The sequence below is a fragment of the Mobula birostris genome, chromosome 7 (genome assembly GCF_030028105.1).
Source record: "Mobula birostris isolate sMobBir1 chromosome 7, sMobBir1.hap1, whole genome shotgun sequence".
NCBI lineage: Eukaryota > Metazoa > Chordata > Chondrichthyes > Myliobatiformes > Myliobatidae > Mobula > Mobula birostris.
This window is the reverse complement of record NC_092376.1, coordinates 11,076,616-11,102,300: the sequence shown is the minus strand read 5'-3', so window position 1 is coordinate 11,102,300 and position 25,685 is coordinate 11,076,616. Positions and strand designations below refer to the sequence as shown.

The 25,685-nt window shown below is 41.4% G+C and overlaps 2 protein-coding genes across 5 annotated transcripts in view; one reads left to right on the top strand and one right to left on the bottom strand.

Annotated features, from left to right (window-relative positions):
- LOC140200009 (steryl-sulfatase-like) overlaps positions 1-25,685 on the top strand; it is a 142,210-nt gene that overhangs the window by 7,206 nt on the left and 109,319 nt on the right. The window lies entirely within an intron of this gene.
- The window catches only part of pudp (pseudouridine 5'-phosphatase), a 179,401-nt gene that overhangs the window by 150,154 nt on the left and 3,562 nt on the right, over positions 1-25,685 (bottom strand). For all 4 annotated transcript variants that reach the window (XM_072262628.1, XM_072262629.1, XM_072262630.1 and 1 more), the window contains exon 2: positions 24,146-24,364. In XM_072262628.1, coding sequence (XP_072118729.1) covers positions 24,146-24,364 — 219 coding nt within the window. The remainder of the gene's footprint in view (positions 1-24,145; positions 24,365-25,685) is intronic.

Here is a 25,685-nt window from a genome sequence, read left to right as displayed (position 1 = left end):
CATCCTACTAAATTTCCTCTGCACACTCTCTATAGTATCCATATCTTTCCAGTAGTGTGGTGACCAGAACTGAACACGGTACTCCAAGTGGGGCCTGACCAAGGTCTTATAGACCTGTAACATTACTTCACGGCCCTTGAACTCAATCCCATGGGTGATGAATGCCAACACACCATATGCCTTCTTAACAACACTGTCAAACTGCGCAGCAGCTTTGAGTGTCCTATCGATACGGACCCCAAGATCTCTCAGATCCTCCACACTGCCAAGAGACGTACCACTTATATTATATTCTGTCTTCAAATTTGACCTTCCAAAATGAACCACTTCACAGTCATCTAGGCTGAAGTCCATCTGCCACTTCTCAGCCCAGTTCTGCATCCTATCGATATCCCGCATTAACCTCTGACAGCCCTCCAGACTATCCACAACACCCCCAACCTTTGTGTCATCAGCAAACTTACGAACCAACCCTTCTACTTCTTCATGCACGTCATTTATAAAAATCACAAAAAGGAGGGGTCCCAGAACAGATACCTGAGGCACACCACTGGTGACCGACCTCCATGCAGAATATGAACCATCTATAACCACCCTTTGCTTTCTGTTGGCAAGCCAATTCTGGATCCACAAAGCAAGGTCTCCTTGGATCCTATGCCTCCTTACTTTCTGAAGGAGCCATGCATGGGGAACCTTATCAAATGCCTTACTGAAATCCATATACACTACATCACTGCTCTACCTTCATCCTCAAAGAATTCAATCAGGTTCGTAAGGCATGACCTGCCCCTGACAAAGCCATGCTGACGATCCCTAATCAGATTATGTCTCTCCAAACCCTCAAAAATCCTGCCTCTCAGGATCTTCTCCAATAACTTGTCCACCACTGAAGTAAGACTCACTGGTCTATAATTTCCTGGGTTATCTCTACTCCCTTTCTTGAACAAGGGAACAGCATTTGCAACCCTCTAATCCTCCAGTTCTTCTCCATCCCTACTGATGACACAAAGATCATCACAAGAGGCTCAGCAATCTCCTCCCTTGCTTCCAACAGTAGCCTAGGGTATATCTCACCCAGTCCCAGTGACTTATCTAACTTAATGCTTTTCAAAAGCTCCAGCACATCCTCTTTCTTGATGTCTATATGCTCAAGTGTTTCAGTCCGCTGTAAGTCATCCCAACAATTGCCAAGGTCTTTTTCCCTAGTGAATACTGACTCCATGCACATGTTTCCACTATTGCACCTGATTGAGCCTTTTCTCACACGGCTCGTCCTCTTGCTCTTCACATACTTGTAGAATGCCTTGGGGTTTTCCTTAATCCTACTCACCACGGCCTTCTCATGGCCCTTTTTGGCTCTCCTAATTCCATTCTTAAACTGCCTCCTAGCAACCTTGTATTGTCTACAGCTCTAACAGTATCTAGTTCCTTGAACCTTTTGTAAGCTTTTCTTTTCTTCTTAAACAGATTTTGTACATACTTTGTACACCATTGTTCTTTTACCCTACCATCCTTTCCCTGCCTCAATGGAACATACCTCGAACTCCATGCAAATGTTCCCTGAACCCTAATTAAATGTTTTCCTAAACTGTCTGCTCCTATCCCTCTCCAGCGCTATGTTGAAGGAGATAAGAGTTGTGGTTACTACCTCCAAAATGCTCTCCCACTGAGAGATCTGACACCTGACCAGGTTCATTTCCTAATACCAGATCAAGTACAGCCTCTCCCTTGGCTTATCTGCATATTACATCAGGAACCCTTCCGGAACACACCTAACAAACTCCACCCCATCTAAACCCCTTGTGCTAAGGAAATACCAATCAATATAAAGAAAGTTAAAATCTCCCATCACAACAGCCCTATTATTATTGCACCGTTCCAGGATCTGCCTCCCTATCTGCTCCTCGATATCCCTGTTACTATCGGGGGATCTACAAAAAACACCCAGTAGTTATTGCCCTTTCCTGTTTCTAACTTCCACCCACACTGGCTCAGTAGACTATCCCTCCACAACTTTCTCCTTTTCTACAGCTGTGCCACTATCCCAAATTAGCAATGCCATACCCCCACCTCTTTTGCCTCCCTCTCTGTTCTTTTTGAAACATCTAAAGCCTGGCACACTCAGCAGCCATTCCTGCTCCTGAGACATCCAAGTCTCTGTATTGGCCACAACGTCACAGTTCCACATATTGTTCCACGCTCTAAGTTCATCCACCTTGTTTATGATACTCCCTGCATTAAAATAGACACATCTCAAACCATCTGGCTCAGTGCCTCTTTGCCCTATCATCTGCCTATCCTTCCTCACAAACTCCTTACAAGCTGTCTCTACTTGTAGTCCAACCTCCCCATCCTCTACCTCTTCACTTCGGTTCCTACCCCCTTGCAAATCTAGTTTAAACCCTCCCCCAATAGCATCAGTAAACTTCCCCGGCAGGACATTGGTCCCCCTCTTGTTCAAGAGCAACTCATCCTTTTTGTACAGGTCTCACCTGCCCCAGAAGAGGTCCCAATGATCCAAAAGTCTGAATCCCTGCCCCCTGCTCTAATCCTTCAACCACGCGTTTATCCTCCACCTCATCTTATTCCTATACTCACTGCCACGTGGCACAGGCAGTAATCCCGAGATTGCTACCTTTGAGGTCCTGCTTCTCAGCTTCCTTCCTAACTCCCTGTATTCTGCTTTCAGGACCTCCACCCTTTTTCCCCTATGTCGTTGGTACCAATATGTACCACGACCTCTGGCTACTCATCCTCCCATTTCAGGATATTGTGGACGCACTCAGAAACATCACCCGGGAGGCAAACTAACATCCTTGTTTCTTTTTTGCATCCACAGATCGCCTATCTGTCCCCCTAACTATAGAGTCTCCTCTTCCATTCACTACCTTTCTGAACCATAAGGCCAGACTCAGTGCCAGGGGTTTTCCCCAGGTAGGTGGTCCCCCACAACAGCACTCAGAATGAAGTACTTATTATTAAGGGGACAGCATAAGGGTGCTTTCCACTACCTGACACCCTCCCTTCCCTCCCCTGAGTCATCCACTTATCTGTCTCCTGTGGCCCTGGGGTGACTACCTGCTTGTATCACTCTCCCTAACAAGCCTAAGGTCATCGAGCTGCAGCTCCAATTCCCTGACTCCGTCTCTAAGCTCAATACTTTCCATTTCTTGATGATTAACTTAACTGTACTCCAAGGGATATTCAGTGACTTGGAAATTTTCTTGTATCCATCTCCTGACTTATGCTTTTCCAAAACCTTTTCGCAGAGTTGCTTGAAGTGTTCTTTTGTCTTCATGGTGTAGGTTTTGCCAGGATACTGACTCACCAGTAAACCTTCCAGATTTATGTGTACTTTTACCACAATCAATTGAAACACCTCCTCATACACACCGATCTCCATTTAACTAATTATGTGACTTCTAAAACCAATTGGCTGCACTACTGATGATTTGGTGAATATTTATGCAATCAGTTTATTTTGTATTTTATGTTTGTAATTCATTTACATCACTTTGTAGAGATCTGTTTTCACTTTGACAAGAAAGAGGCTTTTTCTGTTGATCAGTGTCAAAAAAAGACAAAATAAATCGGCTATGATTCAATACTTCCAAGGGGGGTGAATACTTACTATAGGCACTGTAAACCTCTGCACCCTCCCTAAAGCTTCTAATTAATACCAGGAATTGTGTACACTTTATAGAGTACTTCCTCAATCCACTCTACCAGTTTCAACAATTAGTTCACACATGTCTCCATAGATCTGTCTGCTCTGTAATCTTTTAGTATCGGTATCGGTATATTGCTGGAAATAATCTGAAAAAGGTGTAATTCGGAAAAAGATAGGCTTGAGTTCTTCTCTGATCTTGGCAATTTACTTGTAAATGCCTTACCAAATGAGGAAACCTCATCATTGTGCTGTTAATTGTTGTGGTGTTTCCTCCATATGGTGACATAATGGAAAGTTTTCTAAGTCAATATATAGAGGGACCAACTAGAGGGGATGCCATATTGGATCTCCTGTTAGGAAACAAGTTAGGACAAGTGACGGAAGTCTGTGTAGGGGAGCACTTTGGTTCCAGTGATCGTAACACCATTAGTTTCAACTTGTTCATGGACAAGGATAGATCTGGTCCTAGGGTTGAGGTTCTGAACTGGAAGAAGGCCAAATTTGAAGAAATGAGAAAGGATCTAAAAAGCGTGGATTGGGACAGGTTGTTCTCTGGCAAAGATGTGATTGGTAGGTGGGAAGCCTTCAAAGGAGAAATTTTGAGAGTGCAGAGTTTGTATGTTCCTGTCAGGATTAAAGGCAAAGTGAATAGGAATAAGGAACCTTGGTTCTCAAGGGATATTGCAATTCAGATAAAGAAGAGGAGGGAGTTGTATGACATGTATAGGAAACAGGGAGTAAATAAGGTGTATAAGAAGTGCAAGAAAATACTTAAGAAAGAAATCAGGAGGGCTAAAAGAAGACATGAGGATGCCTTGGCAGTCAAAGTGAAGGATAATCCAAAGAGCTTTTACAGGTATATTAACAGCAAAAGGATTGTAAGGGATAAAATTGGTCCTCTTGAAGATCAGAGTGGTCGGCTATGTGCGGAACCAAAGGAAATGGGGGAGATCTTAAATAGATTTTTTCCGTCTGTATTTACTAAGGAAACCGGCTGAAGTCTATGGAATTAAGGGAAACAAGTAGTGAGATCATGGAAACTGTACAGATTGAAAAGGAGGAGGTGCTTGCTGTCTTGAGGAAAATTAAAGTGGATAAATCCCCGGGACCTGACAGGGTGTTCCCTCGGACCTTGAAGGAGACTAGTGTTGAAATTGCAGGGGCCCTGGCAGAAATATTTAAAATGTCGCTGTCTACAGGTGAGGTGCCGGAGGATTGGAGAGTGGCTCATGTTGTTCCGTTGTTTAAAAAAGGATCGAAAAGTAATCTGGGAAATTATAGGCCCGTAAGTTTAACGTCAGTAGTAGGTAAGTTATTGGAGGGAGTACTAAGAGACAGAATCTACAAGCATTTGGATAGGCAGGGACTTATTAGGGAGAGTCAACATGGCTTTGTGCATGGTAGGTCATGTTTGACCAATCTATTGGAGTTTCTCGAGGAGGTTACCAGGAAAGTGGATGAAGGGAAGGCAGTGGATATTGTCTACATGGACTTCAGTAAGGCCTTTGACAAGGTCCCGCATGGGAGGTTAGTTAGAAAAATTCAGTCGCTGGGTATACATGGAGAGGTGGCAAATTGGATTGGACATTGGCTCAATGGAAGAAACCAAAGAGTGGTAGTAGAGAATTGCTTCTCTGAGTGGAGGCCTGTGACTAGTGGTGTGCCACAGGGATCAGTGCTGGGTCCATTGTTATTTGTCATCTACATCAATGATCTGGATGATAATGTAGTAAATTGGATCAGCAAATTTGCTGATGATACAAAGATTGGAGGTGTAGTAGACAGTGAGGAAGGTTTTCAGAGCCTGCAGAGGGACTTGGACCAGCTGGAAAAATGGGCTGAAAAATGGCAGATGGAGTTTAATACAGACAAGTGTGAGGTATTGCACGTTGGAAGGACAAACCAAGGTAGAACATACAGGGTTAATGGTAAGGCACTGAGGAGTGCAGGGATCTGGGAATACAGATACAAAATTCCCTAAAAGTGGTGTCACAGGTAGATAGAGTCGTAAAGAGAGCTTTTGGTACATTGGCCTTTATTAATCAAAGTATTGAGTATAGGAGCTGGAATGTTATGATGAGGTTGTATAAGGCATTGGTGAGGCTGAATCTGGAGTATTGTGTCCAGTTTTGGTCACCAAATTACAGGAAGGATATTAATAAGGTTGAAAGAGTGCAGAGAAGGTTTACAAGGATGTTGCCGGGACTTGTGAAACTCAGTTACAGAGAAAGGTTGAATAGGTTAGGACTTTATTCCCTGGAGCATAGAAGAATGAGGGGAGATTTGATAGAGGTATATAAAATTATGATGGGTATAGACAGAGTGAATGCAAGCAGGCTTTTTCCACTGAGGCAAGGGGAGAAAAAAACCAGAGGACATGGGTTAAGGGTGAGGGGGGAAAAGTTTAAAGGGAATATTAGGGGGGGGCTTCTTCACACAGAGAGTGGTGGGAGTGTGGAATGAGCTGCCAGAGGAGGTGGTAAATGCGGGTTCTTTTTTAACGTTTAAGAATAAATTGGACAGATACATGGATGGGAGGTGTATGGAGGGATATGGTCCGTGTGCAGGTCAGTGGGACTAGGCAGAAAGTGGTTCGGCACAGCCAAGAAGGGCCAAAAGGCCTGTTTCTGTGCTGTAGTTTTTCTATGGTTTCTATAGTGTTGCACGTAAATTGCCAGGATCAAAGAACAATTCAACCCAATCAGTGAAAAGCTTGTCTTAAGTACTGTTCATACAGATCAAATTACTGGACAGTACACTGAGCCAGAATTACGCAGACCAATAACAATGCAGAATAAAGTGTAAAAGCTACAAAACAGTGCAGTGTAGTATCCTTCAATTAATGCTGCTCGTAGAAGAGTACATTACAGGAAGCCCTTCGGTCCATTACACCTGTACTGTTCATGATGCCAACTTGAAATGCACATCTGCCTGTAATCCTGTCTGTTCACATGTCTGTCTGAGTGCTTCCTAAACATTACTATTGTAAAGAAAGGAAGAAGGTAGCAGAAAGAAAATTATGGACCAGTTAGCCTGACCTCAGTGGTTGAGAAGATGTTGGAGTCAATTGTTCAGGATGAGTTTATGGAGTGCTTGGTGACACAGGACAAGATAAGGCAAAGTCAGCATGGTTTCCTGAAGGGAAAATCTTGTCTGACGAACCTTTTGGAATTCTTTGAGGAAATTACAAGTAAGAAGGATAAAGGGGATGCAGTGGATGTTGTATATTTGGACTTTCAAAAGGTCTTTGACAAGGTGCCACACATGAGGCTGCTTACCAAGTTAAGAGCCCAAGTTATTACAGCAAAGTTACTGGTATTGGCTGATTGGTAGGAGGCAGCAAGTAGGAATAAAAGGTTCTTTTTCTGGTTGGTTGCCAGTGACTAGTGGTGATCCGCAGGAGTCAGTGTTGGGACCACTTCTTTTTTTTTCTTTTCAAATCTTTTTATTGTATATATAGGAAAAATAACATGAGTACATCGAAGTAACAACATTTACAATGCCTCAAAAAAACCCATCATCTTAAAGATTGAAAACAAAATTTTGTGATAACAAAAAAAACCTACTGAGCAGAAAAGTGAGAAAAAAAGAACCCATTCGGTGTACAACCCCGGAGCCATGCGTCATACAAAAAGCTTCTAAAAATAAACATCAAACCGCCAGCAAGAAAAGAAAATATACTAAAAAAATTTACAATTAGATCGTGGAAAAATTATATCAATTAACTCAAATGATAATAACGAGCAAATGAGCCCCATCTTTTCTCAAAATCAAATAAAGGTTCAAAGGTTCGACTTCTAATTTTCTGCAAACTAAGACATAGCATCACTTGAGAGAACCATTGCGACAAAGTGGGAGCTGATGTATCCTTCCACTTCAACAAAATGGCCCTCCTAGCTATCAATGTAACAAATGCAATAACATGCAACACACATCAAAGTTGCTGGTGAACGCAGCAGGCCAGGCAGCATCTCTAGGAAGAGGTGCAGTCGACGCTTCATGCCGAGACCCTTCGTCAGGACTAACTGAAGGAAGAGTGAGTAAGGGATTTGAAAGTTGCAATAACATGTTGGTCAGACACAGAAATACCATGAATATTTTGAGGAACTATTCCAAAAAGCGCAGTTAATTTATTAGGTTGTAAATTAATTTTAAATGCTTTAGAAATTGTTGAGAAAACCGACTTCCAGAACTGTTACAATATAGAACAAGACCAAAACATATGTGTCAGTGTAGCTATCTCAGTTTTACATCTATCACAATGACTATCAACATTAGAAAAGAATATAGAAAGTCTCTCCTTTGTCAAATGATAACGATGTACAATTTTAAATTGAATCAATGAATGGCTAGCACAAATTGAAGAAGAGTTAACCAACTTCAATATCCTCATCCAATCCTCTGTCATAAAAGTCAAATTAAGTTCCTTTTCCCAATCCTGTTTAATCTTAGACAAAGGACATTTATCCCATTGTAATAGTAAATTATAAATTCTTCCAATAGAACCCTTAATCAAAGGATTCATACTCATAATAGTATCTAACAGGTCAGCCTCCAATATGTAAGGGAAATTACTTAAATATTTTTGTAAAAAATATCTAACTTGAAGGTATTGCAGAAAGTGTGAGTATGAAAGAGAATATTTATCAATTAATTGTTCAAAGGATATCAATCTATCTTCTTTAAATAAATCCAAAAAAGAATTAATACCTTTATTTTTCCAAAGTAAAAAAATTGGATCACTCAAAGAAGGCTTAAAAAAGTAATTTCGGTAAATTAAACTACAAAGTTTAAATTTTTTAAGATTAAAAAAATTGCAGAACTGGAGCCAAATTTGTAAAGAATACTTAATCACAGGATATAGGTTTAAATTAACAACTTTACCTAATTGCATAGGTAAAGGAGCCCCCAATAACGAGGTTAAATAAAACTGTTTTACAACTTTTAGTTCCAGGTCTACCCAAATTGGCCGATCACTCTTATCCACCCAGTATAACCAAAAAGACATATATCGCAGATTAACAGCCCAATAATACATTCTAAAATTAGGCAAAGCAAGACCTCCATCCTTTTTCAATTTTTGTAAATGACATTTACTAATTCTTGGTATTTTATTATTCCAAATAAAAGATAAAATAATAGAATCAATCTGATCAAAAAACTTCCTAGTCAAAAAAAAGGAATATTCTTAAATAAATATAAAAATTTCAGTCAAATCATCATTTTAACTATATGAATACGACCAACAAGTGAAAATGCAAGTGGACTCCATCTACTGAATAAATACTTCATTGAGTCTACTAAGGGAACAAAATTAGTTTTACAAACATCCTTATTTTTTTTAGTAATTATAATACCTAAATATCTAAAAGAGTCTGAAACTTTAAAAGGAGTATTATCATATATAGAAACAGAATCATTTAAAGGAAACAATTCACTTTTACTAAAATTAATTTTATATCCTGAAAAACCTCCGAATTCATTAAATAATTTTAGCAGGGCAGGAATGGATTCGTCAGGGTTAGATATATAAACCAATAAATCATCAGCATAAAGAGAGACCTTATTGCATGGTCTCATTCACAAAGATCCCAGGATATTTTTAGCCGCACGAAGAGCAATAGCAAGGGGTTCTAATATTAAATTAAACAACAAAGGACTTAATGGACCGCCTTGCCTTGTCCCCTGTGAAAGCTGAAAAAAAGGAGACCTACAATTGTTAGTAACAACAGTAGCAATAGGGGCTTTATATATCATTTTAATCCAATTATTAAAATTAACACCAAAGCCAAATTTCTCTAAAGCGTTGAATAAATATTTCCATTCGACTCGGTCGAACGATTTTTCAGCATCCAAAGATACAACACATTGTGGAATTTTAGAAGAGGATGAATATATAATTTTAAGTAGTCTCCGAACATTTGAAAAGGAATAGCGACCCTTTATAAAGCCTGTTTGATCTTTACAAATAATTTTACCCAAAATATTCTCCAACTGATTGGCCATTATCTTTGACAAGATCCTAGCGTCAACATTCAGTGATGAAATAGGTCTATATGAAGGGCAGTCAGTAGGATCTTTATCTTTTTAAGAATTAAAGAAATAGAGGCCTCATAAAAAGTAGAGGGTAAGTCACCTTTCACAAAAGAATCCTTAAACATTTCCAACATATACGGAGAGAGTAACTTTCCAAATTTTTTATAAAATTCTACGGGATAGCCATCAAGTCCTGGGGACTTACCAGATTGCATTGAAAAAATAGCTTTATGAATTTCGGCTTCAGTAATTTGAGCATCGAGAATCTTTTGATCCTCAGCCGAGATTTTAGGAAAAACAATCTTTTGTAAAAAAGCATTCATTTTAGAGGAATCTAACCGACATTGAGATTTATATAGCTCAGCATAAAAGCCTTGAAAAATCTTATTAATTTCCTCATATTCCTGAGCTAAGGTACGATCTTTCCTATGAATTTTCATGATTTGCCTTTTGGCTGCAGCCATTTTTAATTGAGATGCGAGCAGTTTATTATTTTTATCTCCAGACATATAAAATTGGCTCTTTAACTTAAGCAAATAACCTTCAATGGGATGAGTTAATAACAGGTTATATTGTGATTGAAGTTCCACCCTTTGTTTAAATAAATCAGTATTGGGGGAAAATTACATAAATATTATCTAGATCTTTAATTTGTTTTGAAATTCTATTTAATTCTGCTTTAGTTTGTTTTTTAAGCTTAGCTGAATAAGAAATAATCTGACCACGTAAAAATGCTTTAAATGTATCCCATATAACTAATTTAGACACATCCCCTATATCATTAAAAAGAAAAAATTCTTTTATCTGGGTTTCAATGAAAGTGACAAAGTCAGAGTTTTGCAATAATGTCTGAGACATGCGCCAAGGTGGGTAAGAAAGAGTGACATTATCAAATTCAAAAGACAAACTCAGAGGCGCAAGATCAGATATAGCAATAGCGTCATATTCGCAAATTTTAACACTAGGCAAGAAGTGGGGATCGACTATAATATAATCAATCCTCGAATATTTTTTATAAACGTGTGAGAAGAAAGAATATTCTCTATTGTCGGGATGAAGATACCTCCACAAATCAATCAACCCAAAATCAATCAAAAAGGAATTAATAAATGACGTGGATCGATTTAGAAGTCGCTGATTGGTTGAGCTCTTATCAATCATAGGATTTAAACAACAATTAAAATCCCCACCCATTATGAGCATATATTCATTTAAGTCAGGCAGTAAAGCAAATACCTTTTTAAAAAAAGGATCATCTAAGTTAGGACCATACAAATTAACCAAAACAACTTTTCTGTTACAGAATGTTCCTTTAACAATTAAAAATCTACCGTTAGAATCTGATTCAATATCCTCTTGAATAAATATATTGGGTTTAATGAAAGTAGACACACCTTTTGTTTTACTCTGAGAAGTAGAGTGGAATTGCAAACCATTCCACCATCTAAAAAATCTATTTTGATCTCCCGCCCTGATATGTGTCTCTTGAGCAAAAATTATATCAGGTTGGAATCGGTTAATAATTTTAAAAGTCTTCTTTCGTTTAATAGGATGATTCCAACCACGTACATTCCCACTTATTATATTAATCCGTTTGAACAGCATACTATAATTTCATTCTACTTTATACATGCACACAGCACATACCAATGCAGGATGATCAAAATGGCGGTGATGAAGAATACAGCCAAATAAAAAACACGCATGCTCCGGAACCACCCAATGGGAAAAAACTCCTGACTCTAAACCCACTCACCCACACCCAGAAACCCGAAAAAGGCAAGCGATCTACAATAGAATTCAAAGCCGCTGACTGCTTTGTCTGTGTTTTCTTTCCTTCCCCCCAGTTAGTAAAAAAGTAGAGTGACCTTATGAAAAAGACAAAAAAGTCTCAGCAAAAAAAGGTATTTACATTCCATCGACTGATAAACAAGAAAGAACCAAAATAATGTTATCTCTTAGAGAGAAAAACCAGCGCCATGTTTAAGTTTAATATTAATTCCCTAAAAAAGCTTTAAATTCAATTATAAAATGTTATAATAAAATAGAAAAATATATAAAAAGCCCGATTAGTAGGAAAAACTACCAATTAGCTACGAAGTATTAAATTAAAGGAACAAATCGCCTTATCTTCTTCCCTCAGTCATAAAATGTCCAGAGATCATTTGAGCAGATACTTAAATCATAAATCTTTCCAAAGGAAAACCAATAATATGCCATAAAGAACAACTCCCTGTGCTCTTTAATTAGTCTCTCGATGAAATATACAAGTGACCCTCATAAATCTTCTTTCCAAAATGCGAATAATATACAAATAGCCAAACAGCCTTTCAGATGGATCATTCAACAGCGGTGTTGGTGACAGTGGAAGGGAAAGCCTGAACAAAATCCAGTGCAGCTTTTGAGTCAAAAAAAGTACGAGGAGGAGAATTAGGGGGAAAATTTTAAATCTTGTCGGATACCTCAAAGACGGGAAAAGACTCTTATCATATGCTTGTTTCATTACCAGGGCAAATTTTGATCTTTGTTCCATTATCTCTCTTGGATAATCTTCGTAGAAGCAGAGCTCAGATTCCATAAATCTAAAACCTCTCTGTTTTCTTGCCTGTCATATTATTGGATCTTTAATTTTAAAGTGATGAAAGCAAACCAGAACAGACCTTGGTTTACTAGAGTCCTTCCATTTCGAGATAAACGCCCTGTGTGCCCTTTCTATAGCAGGTGGCTTTGATAGAATGGTAGGAAATAAAGTGTGGAAAAGCTTACCAAAGTAAGCCGTTACATCTCCATCTTCAGCTCCTTCCTGCAGCCTAACAATTCTTATATTCCTTCGTCGAGACCTAGTTTCCAGGTCTATAATCTTATTTTGCTATCTTTCCAAACGAGTTGCAGCTTCAGACAGCTTTTGCTTAGTTATCTTCAATTCCTCTTCGTGTGAAATAACTTCAGTTTCCAGGTCTTTAAGTTTTCCCAGAAATGACTTCATTTCATTGCTATTCTTTTCCACTTGGTCTTTAATTGCTCCATTCTGATCCTTAATCGAATTCAGTGTCTGAACGATATCTTCAGCCCACGATGGCATTTCATCAGATCTTTCCTTTTGCACCTTTCCTTTCCCATTACCTTTATCACTAGGTTCAGGTAAATTCTTCCCACTTCTTGTAGACATAGACATATTGGTCACCCTCAAGAATCAACAAGTAAAAATCTTAAATTCAAAGCTTAAACTAGGGGGAAAGAAAGAAAACTAAGAGCAGCAGAAAAAAACTGCTACTCCATTGGCAGACAGGGGCAGTCCCTGGGACCACTTCTTTTTATGCTGTATATTGATGATTTAGATGATGGAATAGATGTCTTTATTGCCAAGTTTGCAGATGATACAAAGATTGGTGGAGGGGCAGGTAGTGTTCAGGAAACAGGTAGGCTGCAGAAGGACTGGAGAATGGGCAAGAAAGTGGCAAATGAAATACAATGTTGGAACATGCATGGTTATGCACTTTGGTAGTAGAAATAAATGTGCAAACTATTTTCTAAACGGGGAAAAAATACATAATAAGAACATAAGAAATAGGAGCAAGAGTAGGCCATCCGGCCCATTAAGCCTGCCCCTCTATTCAATAAGATCATGGCTGATCTGTCCTTAAACTCAGCTCCATCTACCTGCCTTTTCCCCATAACCCTTAATTCCCTTACTATGTAAAAACCTATCTAACTGTTTTGTAAATATATTTAGTGAAGAAGCCTAAACTGCTTCCCTGGGCAGAGAATTCCACAGATTCACCACTCTCTGGGAAAAACAGCTTCTCCTCATCTCTGCCCTATATCTTCTCCCCTGAATCTTGAGGCAATGTCCCCTAGTTCTAGTCTCACCTACCAATAGAAACAACTTTTCTACTTCTATCTTATCTATCCCTTTCAAAATTTTGTATGTTTCTATAAGATTCCCTCTCATTCGTCTGAATTCCAGAGAGTATAGTCCCAGGCGACTCAATCTCTCCTCATAGGTTAACCCCTTCATCCCTGGAATCAACCTGGTGAACCTCCTCTGCACTGCCTCCAAAGCCAGTATATCCTTCCTCAAGTATGGAGACCAGAACTGCACACAGTACTCCAGGTGTGGCCTCACCAGTAGCCTGCATAGTTGCAGCATAACCTCCCTGCTCTTGAATTCAATCCCTCTAGCAATGAAGGCCAACATTCCACTTGCCTTCTTAACAACCTGTTGTACTTGCAAGCCAACTTCTTGCGGTTCATTATGAATTCATGATTCATGATGAATCGCAAGAAGTTGGCTTGCAAGTACAACAGGTTATTAAGAAGGCAAGTGGAATGTTGGTCTTCATTGTTAGAGGGATTGAATTCAACAGCAGGGAGGTCATGCTGCAACTATGCAGGGTACTGGTGAGGCCACACCTAGAGTACTGTGTGCAGTCCCTCTGCACAACAGCATGCTGCAATTTTTCACTATTTAAATAATAATCTGCTCTTCTATTATTCCTTCCAAAGTGGATGATCTCGCATTTACCAACATAAATGCATGGATCTCCCAAATCCAAAAACATGAGTTGGAAAGGAACTTGTGCAGAACACCGTAAACTTGCAGGTTGAGTCAGTGGTGAGGAAAGCAAATGCAATGTTAGCATTAATTTCAAAAGGTCCAGAATACAAAAGCAGGGATGTGATGCTGAGGTTTTATAAGGCACAGGTGAGGTCTCACCTTGAGTATTGTGGACAATTTTGGACTCCTCATCCAGAAAAAATGTGCTGGCATTGAAGAAGGTTCAGAGGAGGTGCACAAGGATGATTCTAGGAATGAAAGGGTTGTTATATAAGGAACGTTTGATGGCTCTGGGTCTGTACTCGCTGGAATTTAGAAGGATGAGGGGGGATTTCATTGAATCCTTTCAAATGTTGAAAGCCCCAGACAGTGTAGACGTGGAAAAGATGTTTCCCATGGTGGGGGAGTCTAGGACAAGAGGGCACAGCCTCAGGATAGAGGGATGTCCATTTAAAACAGAGATGCAGAGAAATTTCTTTGGCCAGAAAATGGTGAATTTGTGGAATATGTTACAACAGTCAGCTGCGGAGGCCAGGTGGTTGGGTGTATCTGAGGCAGAGACTGATAAATTCTTGATTGGACTTGGCATCAAAGGTTATGGGAAGAAGGCCAGAGAGTGGGGTTAAAGAGTGGAAAAAAGGATCAGCCATGATTGAACGGCAGAACATACTCAATGAGCCAAATGTCCTAATTCTTCTCCAATGATTACTGCCTGTGCCACGTGACAGTGAGTATAGGAATAGAATGAGGTGGAGGATAAATGCGTGGCTGAGGGATTGGAGCAGGGGGCAGGGATTCAGATTTCTGGATCATTGGGACCTCTTCTGGGGCAGGTGTGACCTGTACAAAAAGGACAGGTCGCACTTGAATCCGAGGGGGACCAATATCCTGGCGGGGAGGTTTGTTAAGCCTATTGGGGAGAGTTTAAACTAGAATTGCTGGGGGGTGGGAACCATACTGAAGTGACGGAAGAAAGGGAGGTTGGCTCACAAATAGAGAAAGCTTGGAGACAGTGCAAAAGGGAGGATAGGCAGATGATAGAGAAGGGATGTGCTCAGTCCGATAGTTTGAGATGTGTCTATTTTAATGTGAGGGGTTTCATGAATAAAGCGGATGAGCTTAGAGCGTGGATTAGCACTTGGAGCTATGATGTTGTGGCCATTACAGAGATCTGGATGGTGCAATGGCAGGAATGGCTACTTCAAGTGCCAGGCTTTAGATGTTTCAGAAAGGACAGGGAGGGAGGCAGAAGAGGTGGGGACGTGGCACTGTTGATCAGAGATAGTGTCACGGCTGCAGAAAAGGAGTAAGTCATGGAGGGGTTGTCTACAGAGTCTCTGTGGGTGGAAGTTAGGAATAGGAAGGGGTCAATAACTCTACTGGGTAGATCACCCAATAGTAACAGGGACATTGAGGAGCAGATAGGAAGACAGATTCTGGAAAGGAGTAATAATAACAGGGTAGTTGTGCTGGGAGATTTTAATTTCCCAAATATTGATTGGCATCTCCCTAGAGTGAGGGGTTTAGATGGGGTAGAGTTTGTTAGGTGTGTTCAGGAAGATTTCTTGATACAATGTGTAGATAAGCCTACAACAGGAGAGGCTGTACTTGATCTGGTACTATTGGGAAATGAACCTCAGTGCTCTCAGTGGGAGAGCATTTTGGAGATAGTGATCACAATTCTATCTCCTTTACCATAGCATTGGAGAAGGATAGGAACAGACGAGTCAGGGAAACGTTTAATTGGAGTACAGGTGTCCCCCGCTTTTCGAACGTTTGCTTTACGAAAACTCACTGTTACGAAAGACCTACATTAGTACCCTGTTTTCGCTAACAGAAGGTGTTTTCACCGTTATGAAAAAATCAGCGTATGATAAAAGGCAGCGCACACCCTGAGCAGCCACTCTCCCCTGGATTCGGAACTACAATCTCGCCGGCATTGCTTAAACACGTGCCTGGGAGCAGTCGTTTGCAAGATGAGCTCTAAGGTATCGAAAAAGCCTGAAAGAGCTTGTAAGGGTGTTACACTTAGCATAAAACTAGACATGATTAAGCGTTTTGATCATGGTGAACGAAGTAAGGACGAAGTGAGTTTGGCTTGTGGAAGCTGACAAAGATGATGTTGAAGAGGTTTTGGCATCTCATGACTAAGAACTGATAGATGAAGAGCTGATGCAATTGGAAGAGGAAAGGATAACAATCGAAACCGAATGAGTAATGATAAAGTACGACTTTAATTTTGAAAAGGTACGTCGGTTTAGGGGATATTTGCAGGACGGTTTGAGTGCTTACAAAGAACTGTATGACAGAAAAATGCGCGAGGCTCAGCAGTCAAGCAAGTCTTCCACATCAGCCACAGCGGACAACGAACCTCGACCTTCGACATCGAGGTGGGCAGTCATAGGAGAAGATGAGCTGCCTGCTCTAATGGAAACAGACGACGAGATGACACCCCAGTGTCCCACCACCCCAACCCCCACGCGGCGGACAGATACCGATTCACGGAGAATGCAGCAGTAGCCAGGAGACACACAGCACATCTTTAAGAAAAAAGCCGAAATAAGCATGCTAATTAATTAGATGCCGCCCAACATGTAATTGTCGGCCCAGATCAGAGGCGATGCAATCGGCACTGATCTGGGCCAACAATTACGTGCCGGGCGGCACCTAATTAATTAGCATGTTTATTTCGGCTTTTTTCTTAAAGATGTGCTGTGTGCCTCCGGGCTACCGCTGGACCCCTGCATGCATCGCGGCAATGTATCAGTTCGCTGCCTGGAGGGTGGGGGTCACTGCACCACCCAAACTCCGATGACTCAGTCTAACACACCATCATCCGTGTGCTCCGTGCTTTCCCAATTCCGGTAGTGATACTACACTGTACATACATTATTTCTACTTTATATCCACCGTGTATTTTTACGTGTTACTTGGTATGATTTGGCAGCTTCATAGCTTAAAGGTTACTGGAGAGCGCTTGTGCCGTGTTTTTGCCGACGGCGCTTGCGTGAGATTTTCGCTACGGAGAACAGTTCAGGCAATGATTGTGGAAAAGTATTTCTACTTTATATAAGCTGTGTAATTATCATATCATTCCTGCTTTTACTATATATTACTATTATTTTAGGTTTTATGTGTTATTTGGCATGATTTGGTAGGTTATTTTTGGGTCTGCGAACGCTCACAAAATTTTCCCATATAAATAAATGGTAATTGCTTCTTCATTTTAAGACATTCCGGCTTACGAACCATTTCATAGGAACGCTCTACCTTCGGATGGCGGGGGAAACCTGTAATGGGAAATATGAGGCTATCAGGCAGGAACTTGGAAGCATAAATTGGAAACAGATGTCCTCAGGGAAACGTATGGAGAAAATGTGGCAAATGTTCAGGGGATATTTGCGTGGTGTTCTGAGTAGGTACGTTCCAATGAGACATGGAAAGGATGGTAGGGTGCAAGATCCGTGGTGTACAAAGGCTGTTGTAAATCTAGTCAACAAGAAAAGAAGAGCTTACAAAAAGTTCAAAAAACTAGGTAATGATAGGAATCTAGAAGATTATAAGGCTAGCAGGAAGGAGCTTAAGAATGAAATTAGGAGAGCCAGAAGGAGCCATGAGAAGGCATTGGCGGACAGGATTAAGGAAAACCCCAAGGCATTCTACAATTATGTGACGAGCAAGAGGATAAGATGTGAGAGAAGAGGACCAATCAAGTGTGACAGTGGAAAAGAGTATATAGAACCAGAGGAAATAGCGGAGGTACTTAGTGAATACTTTGCTTCAGTATTCACTACGGAAAAAGATCTTGACGATTGTAGGAATGACTTGCAGTGGACTGAAAAGCTTGAAAATGTAGATATTAAGAAAGAGGATGCGCTGGAGCTTTTGGAAAGCATCAAGTTGGATAAGTCACCGGGACTGGACTGGATGTACCCCAAGCTACTGTGGGAGGTGAGGAAGGAGATTGCTGAGCCTCTGGCAATGATCTTTGCATCATCAATGAGGACAGGAGAGGTTCCAGAGGATGGGAGGGTTGCGGATGTTGTTCCCTTATTCAAGAAAGGGAGTACAAATAGCCCAGGAAATTATAGGCCAGTGGTTGGTAAGTCGATGGAGAAGATCCTGAGACGTAGGATTTATGAACATTTGGAGAGGCATAATATGATTAGGAATAGTCAGCATGGCTTTGTCAAAGGCAGGTCGTGCCTTACGAGCCTGATCGAATTTTCTGAGGATGTGACTAAACACACTGATGAAGGTAGAGCCGTAGATGTAGTGTATATGGATTTCAACAAGGCATTTGATAAGGTACCCCGTGCAAGGCTTATTGAGAAAGTAAGGAGGTGGGACGGCTGGTAGCGCAATGACATCAGCACCAGACCTGGGAGCAGAGGTTCCCGGGTTCGAAACTAGTCGGGTCCGCTCCTGAGCATGCTTTCTATCCATGCCAGGCTGAGTGTCGAGATCGCAACTCAACCTTGTAAAATAAAGGGAAAATACTGCGAAAATGTCTGTGTGAGGAGTGGCGTGCCACACAGTATCTCTCTTGCTCCACGCCTTGTAAAAAGCCATGAAAAAGACATCATCACGGACGCACGCACGGACACACAGCCGCACACGCATAGACTTGCACGCACGCAGGCACACGCCAAAAAAAAAGAGAAAGTAAGGAGGCATGGGATCCAAGGGCACGTTGCTTTGTGGATCCAGAACTGGCTTGCCCACAGAAAGCAAAGAGTGGTTGTAGACGGGTCATATTCTGCATGGAGGTCGGTGACCAGTGGTGTGCCTCAGGGATCTGTTCTGGGACGTCTACCCCCTGTGATTTTTATAAATGACCTGGATGAGGAAGTGTAGGGATGGGTTAGTAAATTTGCTGATGACACAAAGGTTGGAGGTGCTGTGGATAGTGTGGAGGGCTATCAGAGGTTACAACGGGAAATTGATAGGATGCAAAACTGGGCTGAGAAGTGGCAGATGGTGTTCAACCCAGGTAAGTGTGAGATGGTTCATTTTGGTAGGTCAAATACGATGGCAGAATATAGTATTAATGGTAAGACTGTTGGCAGTGTAGAGGATCAGAGGGATCTTGGGGTCCAAGTCCATAGGACACTCAAAGCTGCTAGGCAAGTTTACTCTGTGATTAAGAAGGCATACGGTGCATTGGCCTTCATCAATCATGGAATTGAGCTTAAGAGCCAAGAGGTAATGTTGCAGCTATATAGGACCCTGGTCAGACCCCACTTGGTGTACTGTGCTCAATTCTGGTCGCCTCACAACGGGAAGGACGTGGAAATCATAGAGAGGGTGCAGAGGAGATTTACAAGGATGTTGCCTGGATTGGGGAGCATGCCTTATGAGAATAGGTTGAGTGAACTCGGCCTTTTCTCCTTGGAGCGACGGAGGGTGAGAGGTAGAGTTGTACAAGATAATGAGAGGCATTGATAGTGTGGATAGTCAGACGTTTTTCCCCAGGGCTGAAATGGCTAGCATGAGAGGGCATAGTTTTAAGGCACTTGGAAATAGGTACAGAGGAGATGTCGGGGTAAGTTTTTTACTCAGAGAATGGTGAGTGCGTGGAATGGGATGCTGGCGGCAGTGGTGGAGGCGGAAACGATAGGGTCTTTAAAGAGACTCCTGGATGGCTGCATCGAGCTTAGAAAAATAGAGGGCTATGGGTAAAGCCTAGGTAGTACTAAGGTAAGGACATGTTCGGCACAGCTTTGTAGGCTGTATGCTTTCTATGTCTTATGCTCTTATGGTAAAATGCTCCTCAGTCTTCTGAGCGTTTTTTCATTTGTGGAACAATGCAATTAACTATCAACAACCATCAGCCAGGGAAAAACACAATGGTAAGAAGGGCCAGATCAGAGTTCCATTTTTTTCCCTCTCTCGTAACCCTCTAGATTCAGATTAACAGATTTACATTTATCAGTGACGTGCAAAAGTCTCAGCCATATACATACATAGACAAAGCCAGGAGCTTTTGCACAGTACGGTATTTGTCAACGTGAAGTGGAAAGCAAGTTTGTAAATCCAGCAGGAGCCAAGGATGTTGGGAATGGCGAGGCTGGAGCACTGCAGGAGGGGTGTGAGACAGGTGGTGGAGAAGGAGTTCCGGGGCGGGGGTCTTGGCATGGGTGCAGCCACCCAGCCCTAAGACACAAGGCAAGGTCATTTGATTCCAAACAATTGGTTTATTAATCATTACAATGTCTCCCTGGCGCTTCCCACACTTTCCCCTCTTCTGACTCCCCTTTCCCTGCCCCCCTTCCCACAATCAGTCCACTATAACAACCCACATCAGAATCAGGTTTATCATCACTCACATACAGTAATCTGATCTTCATCTAAGTCACAATAATGTACAAACACAATCTGCCTAAGCTAATAACACACAATTATAATTTTCATGTCTGTATTGAACACTTTGCCACCAAATGTTTCCTGCAGCTGCTGATCACAGTTACACAACGGCGAGGGGGAATGTTAGTCCATTCCTCCATACAAAACTGTTTCAGTTCATCAATATTTCTGGGAGATCTTGCATGAACAGCCCTCTTCAGGTCATGCTACAGCATCTCAATTGGGTTAAGGTCTGGACTCTGACTTGGCCTTTCCAAAACACACATTTTCCTCTTTTTAAACCATTCTTGATTTATTCTTGTGTTTCAGATCATTGTCTTGTTGCATCATCTAATTTTTATTAAGCTTCAGGGTGACAGAGCATGACCCTGACATTCTCCTGTAAAATGTCGTGATAAAATTGTTTGTGTGTTGTTAGGTTAGACAGATTGTGTTTGTCTATTATTGTGACTTAGATGAAGATCAGATCACATTTTATGAGTATTTAATGCAGAAAACCAGGTAATTTCAAAGGGTTCACAAAACTTTTTTGTGCAACTGTATATAATGAAATTTGTTTTTGTTTTGCAATACATAAAACTACAATAATACTGTGAAAAAATCTTCGGCTCCCTAGCTATGCGTATGTGTCTAAGACTTTTGCATAGCACTGTATATCGGAAAATACAGTGAAATGTGTCATTTGCGTTAACTAAGACACCTGAGGATGTACTGGTGGCAGCCCGCAAGTATCACCACATATTCCAGCACCAATATGCCCACCATGTTCAGCAGGACAACATAGAACACAACAAGCAACAAAGCAACAACAGCAAAACACGCTATGTTCCTCCTTCCCATCCACTCACACACATACACAGTGCTCTAACCCCCAGGAGGACACACTGGAGGTCCTCTCTGGCCTATAGCAGACTCGTGGGTTTGCAGATACTTGGCCCCAACTTCCCCAGTGTATTTTGCAGACCCAGGTTCCAGTCGTTGGGCCTCAACCTCTGGATGTCTGATTGACCTTTGAGTTTTGATCCACAACTCCGATCATCATCTGGACTTCTAATATTCTACTGGCTATTAAGCCAGTGTTTAATAGTGACCAAAAGCTATAACACTGATCAGTGTTCTCTGAGCATTTGAACAATCTACTTGTGTTCATCCTTTATACTCCTCTTGATCCAGACTAACTTCACTACCACCCTATGTTCAGTGCACATTATTGCTATATCGCATGACCAACATCTAATCTTCAAGTGGCAGTAACTTGAAAAACAAACCAAAACCGCTGACAGACTGAGTGAAGAACTTTCTTTCTTATGAAGCCAGCAAAAATGAACGCTATTATAATGACAAAAAACTCACACAACTAGCATAGCAAGTGAAATAAGTGAAACAAGCAAAACAAGCGGTCAACAAAAAAATATCCATGTCCCCTACCAAGTCTCTCTCTGACTTAAACTAACGAAACAAAGTGTGATTATATGACTATACTCATTTGCGTCTACCGTGTCCCCACCCACGTGACAAATCACCATAACCCGTAATAAACACAAAATCCAATGCAGACAGATAGAAAATAGATACATATCTCCTGCAGCACAATTGGAGCAGAGTAGCTGGCCATTATCTCTCCACTATTTATGGTTTTATTACTACTTATTATTTATGGTGCAACTGTAACGAAAACCAATTTCCCCCGGGATCAATAAAGTATGACTATGACCATCGTGACTAATTGGCAATAACAAAACTCTGAAAAAATTCATTAGGGTGTGAATGTGCCTCTGAAGAAATTCGATATGTATTCTCTGGAGTTCAGGAAAATGAAGGGTGAAGTAACTGAAACATACCAGATCCATCACAGGGAAACATCTCAATGTCTACCACCAGTGGAAAAATCTCAAAGGGTTTAGAACATAGAACATTGCAGCCCAGTAGACTCTTATGCCCACGATACTGTGACAATCTTTTAACCTACTCCAAGGTCAATCTAACCCCTCCATCCATATACTCTACTCCATTTTTCTATTATCCACATGCCTAGCTAGAGTTTCTTAAACATCCCTAATGTATCTGCCTCTACCACCACCCTTGGCAGAACATTCCAAGAGGAAAGCATCAACCTTTGACATCCTCCTTATACTTCCCTCTGCTCTCCTTAAAATTATGTCCCCTTGGGTTTCAACTCCATTTTTACTTTAACTTAATAATACCTTTTGTCATGCACTGTACCACTGTCACAAAGCAACAACTTTCATGACCTCCTAGTAATATCAAACCTGATCCTAATGGTTATAAAATTAAGGGTTAAGGGTTACGCATTGGAACAGAATAGCTACTTGGGTCATTAACCCTCTCAACTGCATTCTCCTGCCTACTCCCCACAACCTTTGAAGCTCTTACAAATCAAAAACCTATCAACCTTCGCTTTAACTATACCCAATGACTTAGCCTCTCCAACCATCTGTGGCAATGAATTCCACAGATTTACCACCTTCCAGCTAAAGAAATTCTTCATCAGCTCTACCTTAAAGGGACTTACTTGTATTCTGAGGCTGTGCCCTCTGGTCCTAGACTCCTCCACATTAGGAAATATCCTCTCCACATCCACTCCATCTCGGCTTTTCAATATAGATGATAATTTCAATGAGATGGAGAAGGATAAACAATCAATGTTTTGGACTGAGACACTTCTTCAGGATTGTTGCTCAATATCTTTAGTCTCTTATGTCAACTGTTAAACATACTTCCTATTCCTTTCAAACTCCTCCAATCCCTTAAACTATTTTTTACTAATCTGCAACTTAAATTCATGGGTTGCCCAGAGTCAGTGGTAGGCAAGAATAACATTTTCTAAACTCTTTGCAAGAGAAAATACTTTTTGATTTTGGTCCAGAATTAGGAGTTTGTAAATATAACTGAGGTTAATCAGCAGTAAGTTGAAACACGAGCCACAGTCATACAGCGCAGAAGCAAATCCTTCAGCCCAACACATCCATGCTGACCTGAGTGTCCCCAACTAAGCTAGTCCCATTTGCTTGCATTTGGCTCATATCCCTCTAAGGCTTCTAAGGTCCAAGGGCCCCTTGGTTAATGGCATTGGTCCAAGGCATAAAAGAGATTGGGAGTCCCTCCTTTAGCAGCTACCAATGAGGAAGCTACCTAGCACATCATCTCTCATCAGATTCCTTCCTCTCCAGCCCTTCACCTTTCCCATCCATCTAGCTTTACCTATGACGTTCCATCTACTCTCTTTCCCCTACCCACTCCTTTTTATGCTGGCGTCTTTGCCCTTCCCTTTCAGTCCTGGAAAGAGGGTCTTGGCCCGAAACGTCAACTGCTTATTCCCCTCCATTTTTTGCTGTCTGACTGCTGAATTCCTCCAGGATTTTGTGTGTGTTGTTCAGGATTTTCAGCATCTGCAGAATCTCATGTTTATATCCATTCAATGCTGTGAGCGATGAGCCAATGAGGAAGCCTCATGGTGCTAAAACTAGTTAAAACTGTGATCAATCCCTTGTTACCTGGCATCAGCTTTGCTGAAGGAAATAGTCTTCTCTCTACAACTCTAAGTTCTTCCATCAACTGTTCAGGAGTAATCGGAAGTTCCAGTTTCTTGCAAATAAGTTTGGCTCCATCTGCGGCACGCATTCCCATCAATACACTCTTCAACTCCCATGTAAACTTCTTGCTATAATGGGAACACACTTCTTCAAAAGCTACTGTGTACAGCTTCTCCGTGTCTGCAACAGAGAAGCAAATGATAAGATTAGCTTTAGTTGTCAGATGCTCATTGAAACATAGAGTGAAATGTGTCAACTAACAGGACCTGAGGATGTGGTGCGGTCATCCCACCTGATCTTACAGCTGATGCTGTAAAGTGGCACGCTAACCACTTCAACACCGTGCCTGCCCGCATGAAAGTACATGATACTCATAAACTTACAGCTTTCTTTCTTTCCATCAGTTCAAGGAGAAAAAAAGCCACAAATCAGATGGAATTTAACGCAGACAAGTATGAGGTATTGCACTTTGGGACGACAAACCAGGGTAGGATTTATACGGTGAGCGACAGGGCATTGAGGGCTGTAGTAGATCAGTGGGATCTCGGAATACAGATTCATAATTCCTTGAAAGTAGTGTTGCAGGTAGGTAGGATCATAAAGAGAGCTTTTGGTACACTGGTTTTCATAAATCAGAGCACTGAGTACAGGAGTTGGGATGTCATCTTGAAGTTGTTTTAGACATTGGTGAGGCCTAATTTGGAATATGTATGCAGGTCTGGCCACCTGCCTACAGGAAAGATTATCAATCAGATTGAGAGTGCAGAGAAAATTTATGAAGATGCTGTCAGGACTTGAGAACCTGAGTTTTAGAGAAAGGCTGAATAAATTAGGACTTTATTTCTTGGAGCATAGGAGAATCAAGGGAGATCTGATAGAGATTCAGTACTGTTGAAAAGTCTTAGGCAGGCACATATATATAGCTCGGGTGCCTAAGACTTTTGCACCGTACTGTAGTAATTTTATGTATTGCACTGTACTCTGCCACAAAAAAAATTCATGACATAGGTGACTGATGATAAACCTGATTCTGATATGGGTCTCTACTGTGGACTGAGAGTGGGAAGGGGGCAGGGAGAGGGGAATCACAGTTGGGAAAAGGGAAAGGGAGAGGGAGAAGGGAGGGAGCAGGAAGCACCAGAGGCATTCTGTGATGATCAATAAAACCAATTATTTGGAATCAGATGACCTTGCCTGGTGTCTCAGAGCTGGGTGTATCCGACTTGCACTGCACCCCGCCGCTGGCACTCTTTCTCTGCCGCCTGTCCCACACCCTCGAGCGGCACTCCAGCCTCGCCATTCCCAACACCTCCTGCTCCCACCAGATTTACAAACGCGCTCTCCACTCCACGTTGGCAAAACTATGAGGAGTATAGATGGGGTAAATGCAAGCACTGAGGTTGGGTGAGACTAGAACTAGAGGTCACGGGTTAAGGGTGAAAGATGAAATGTTTAGGGGGAACATGAGGGGGAAGTTCTTCACTCAGAGGGTGGTAAGATT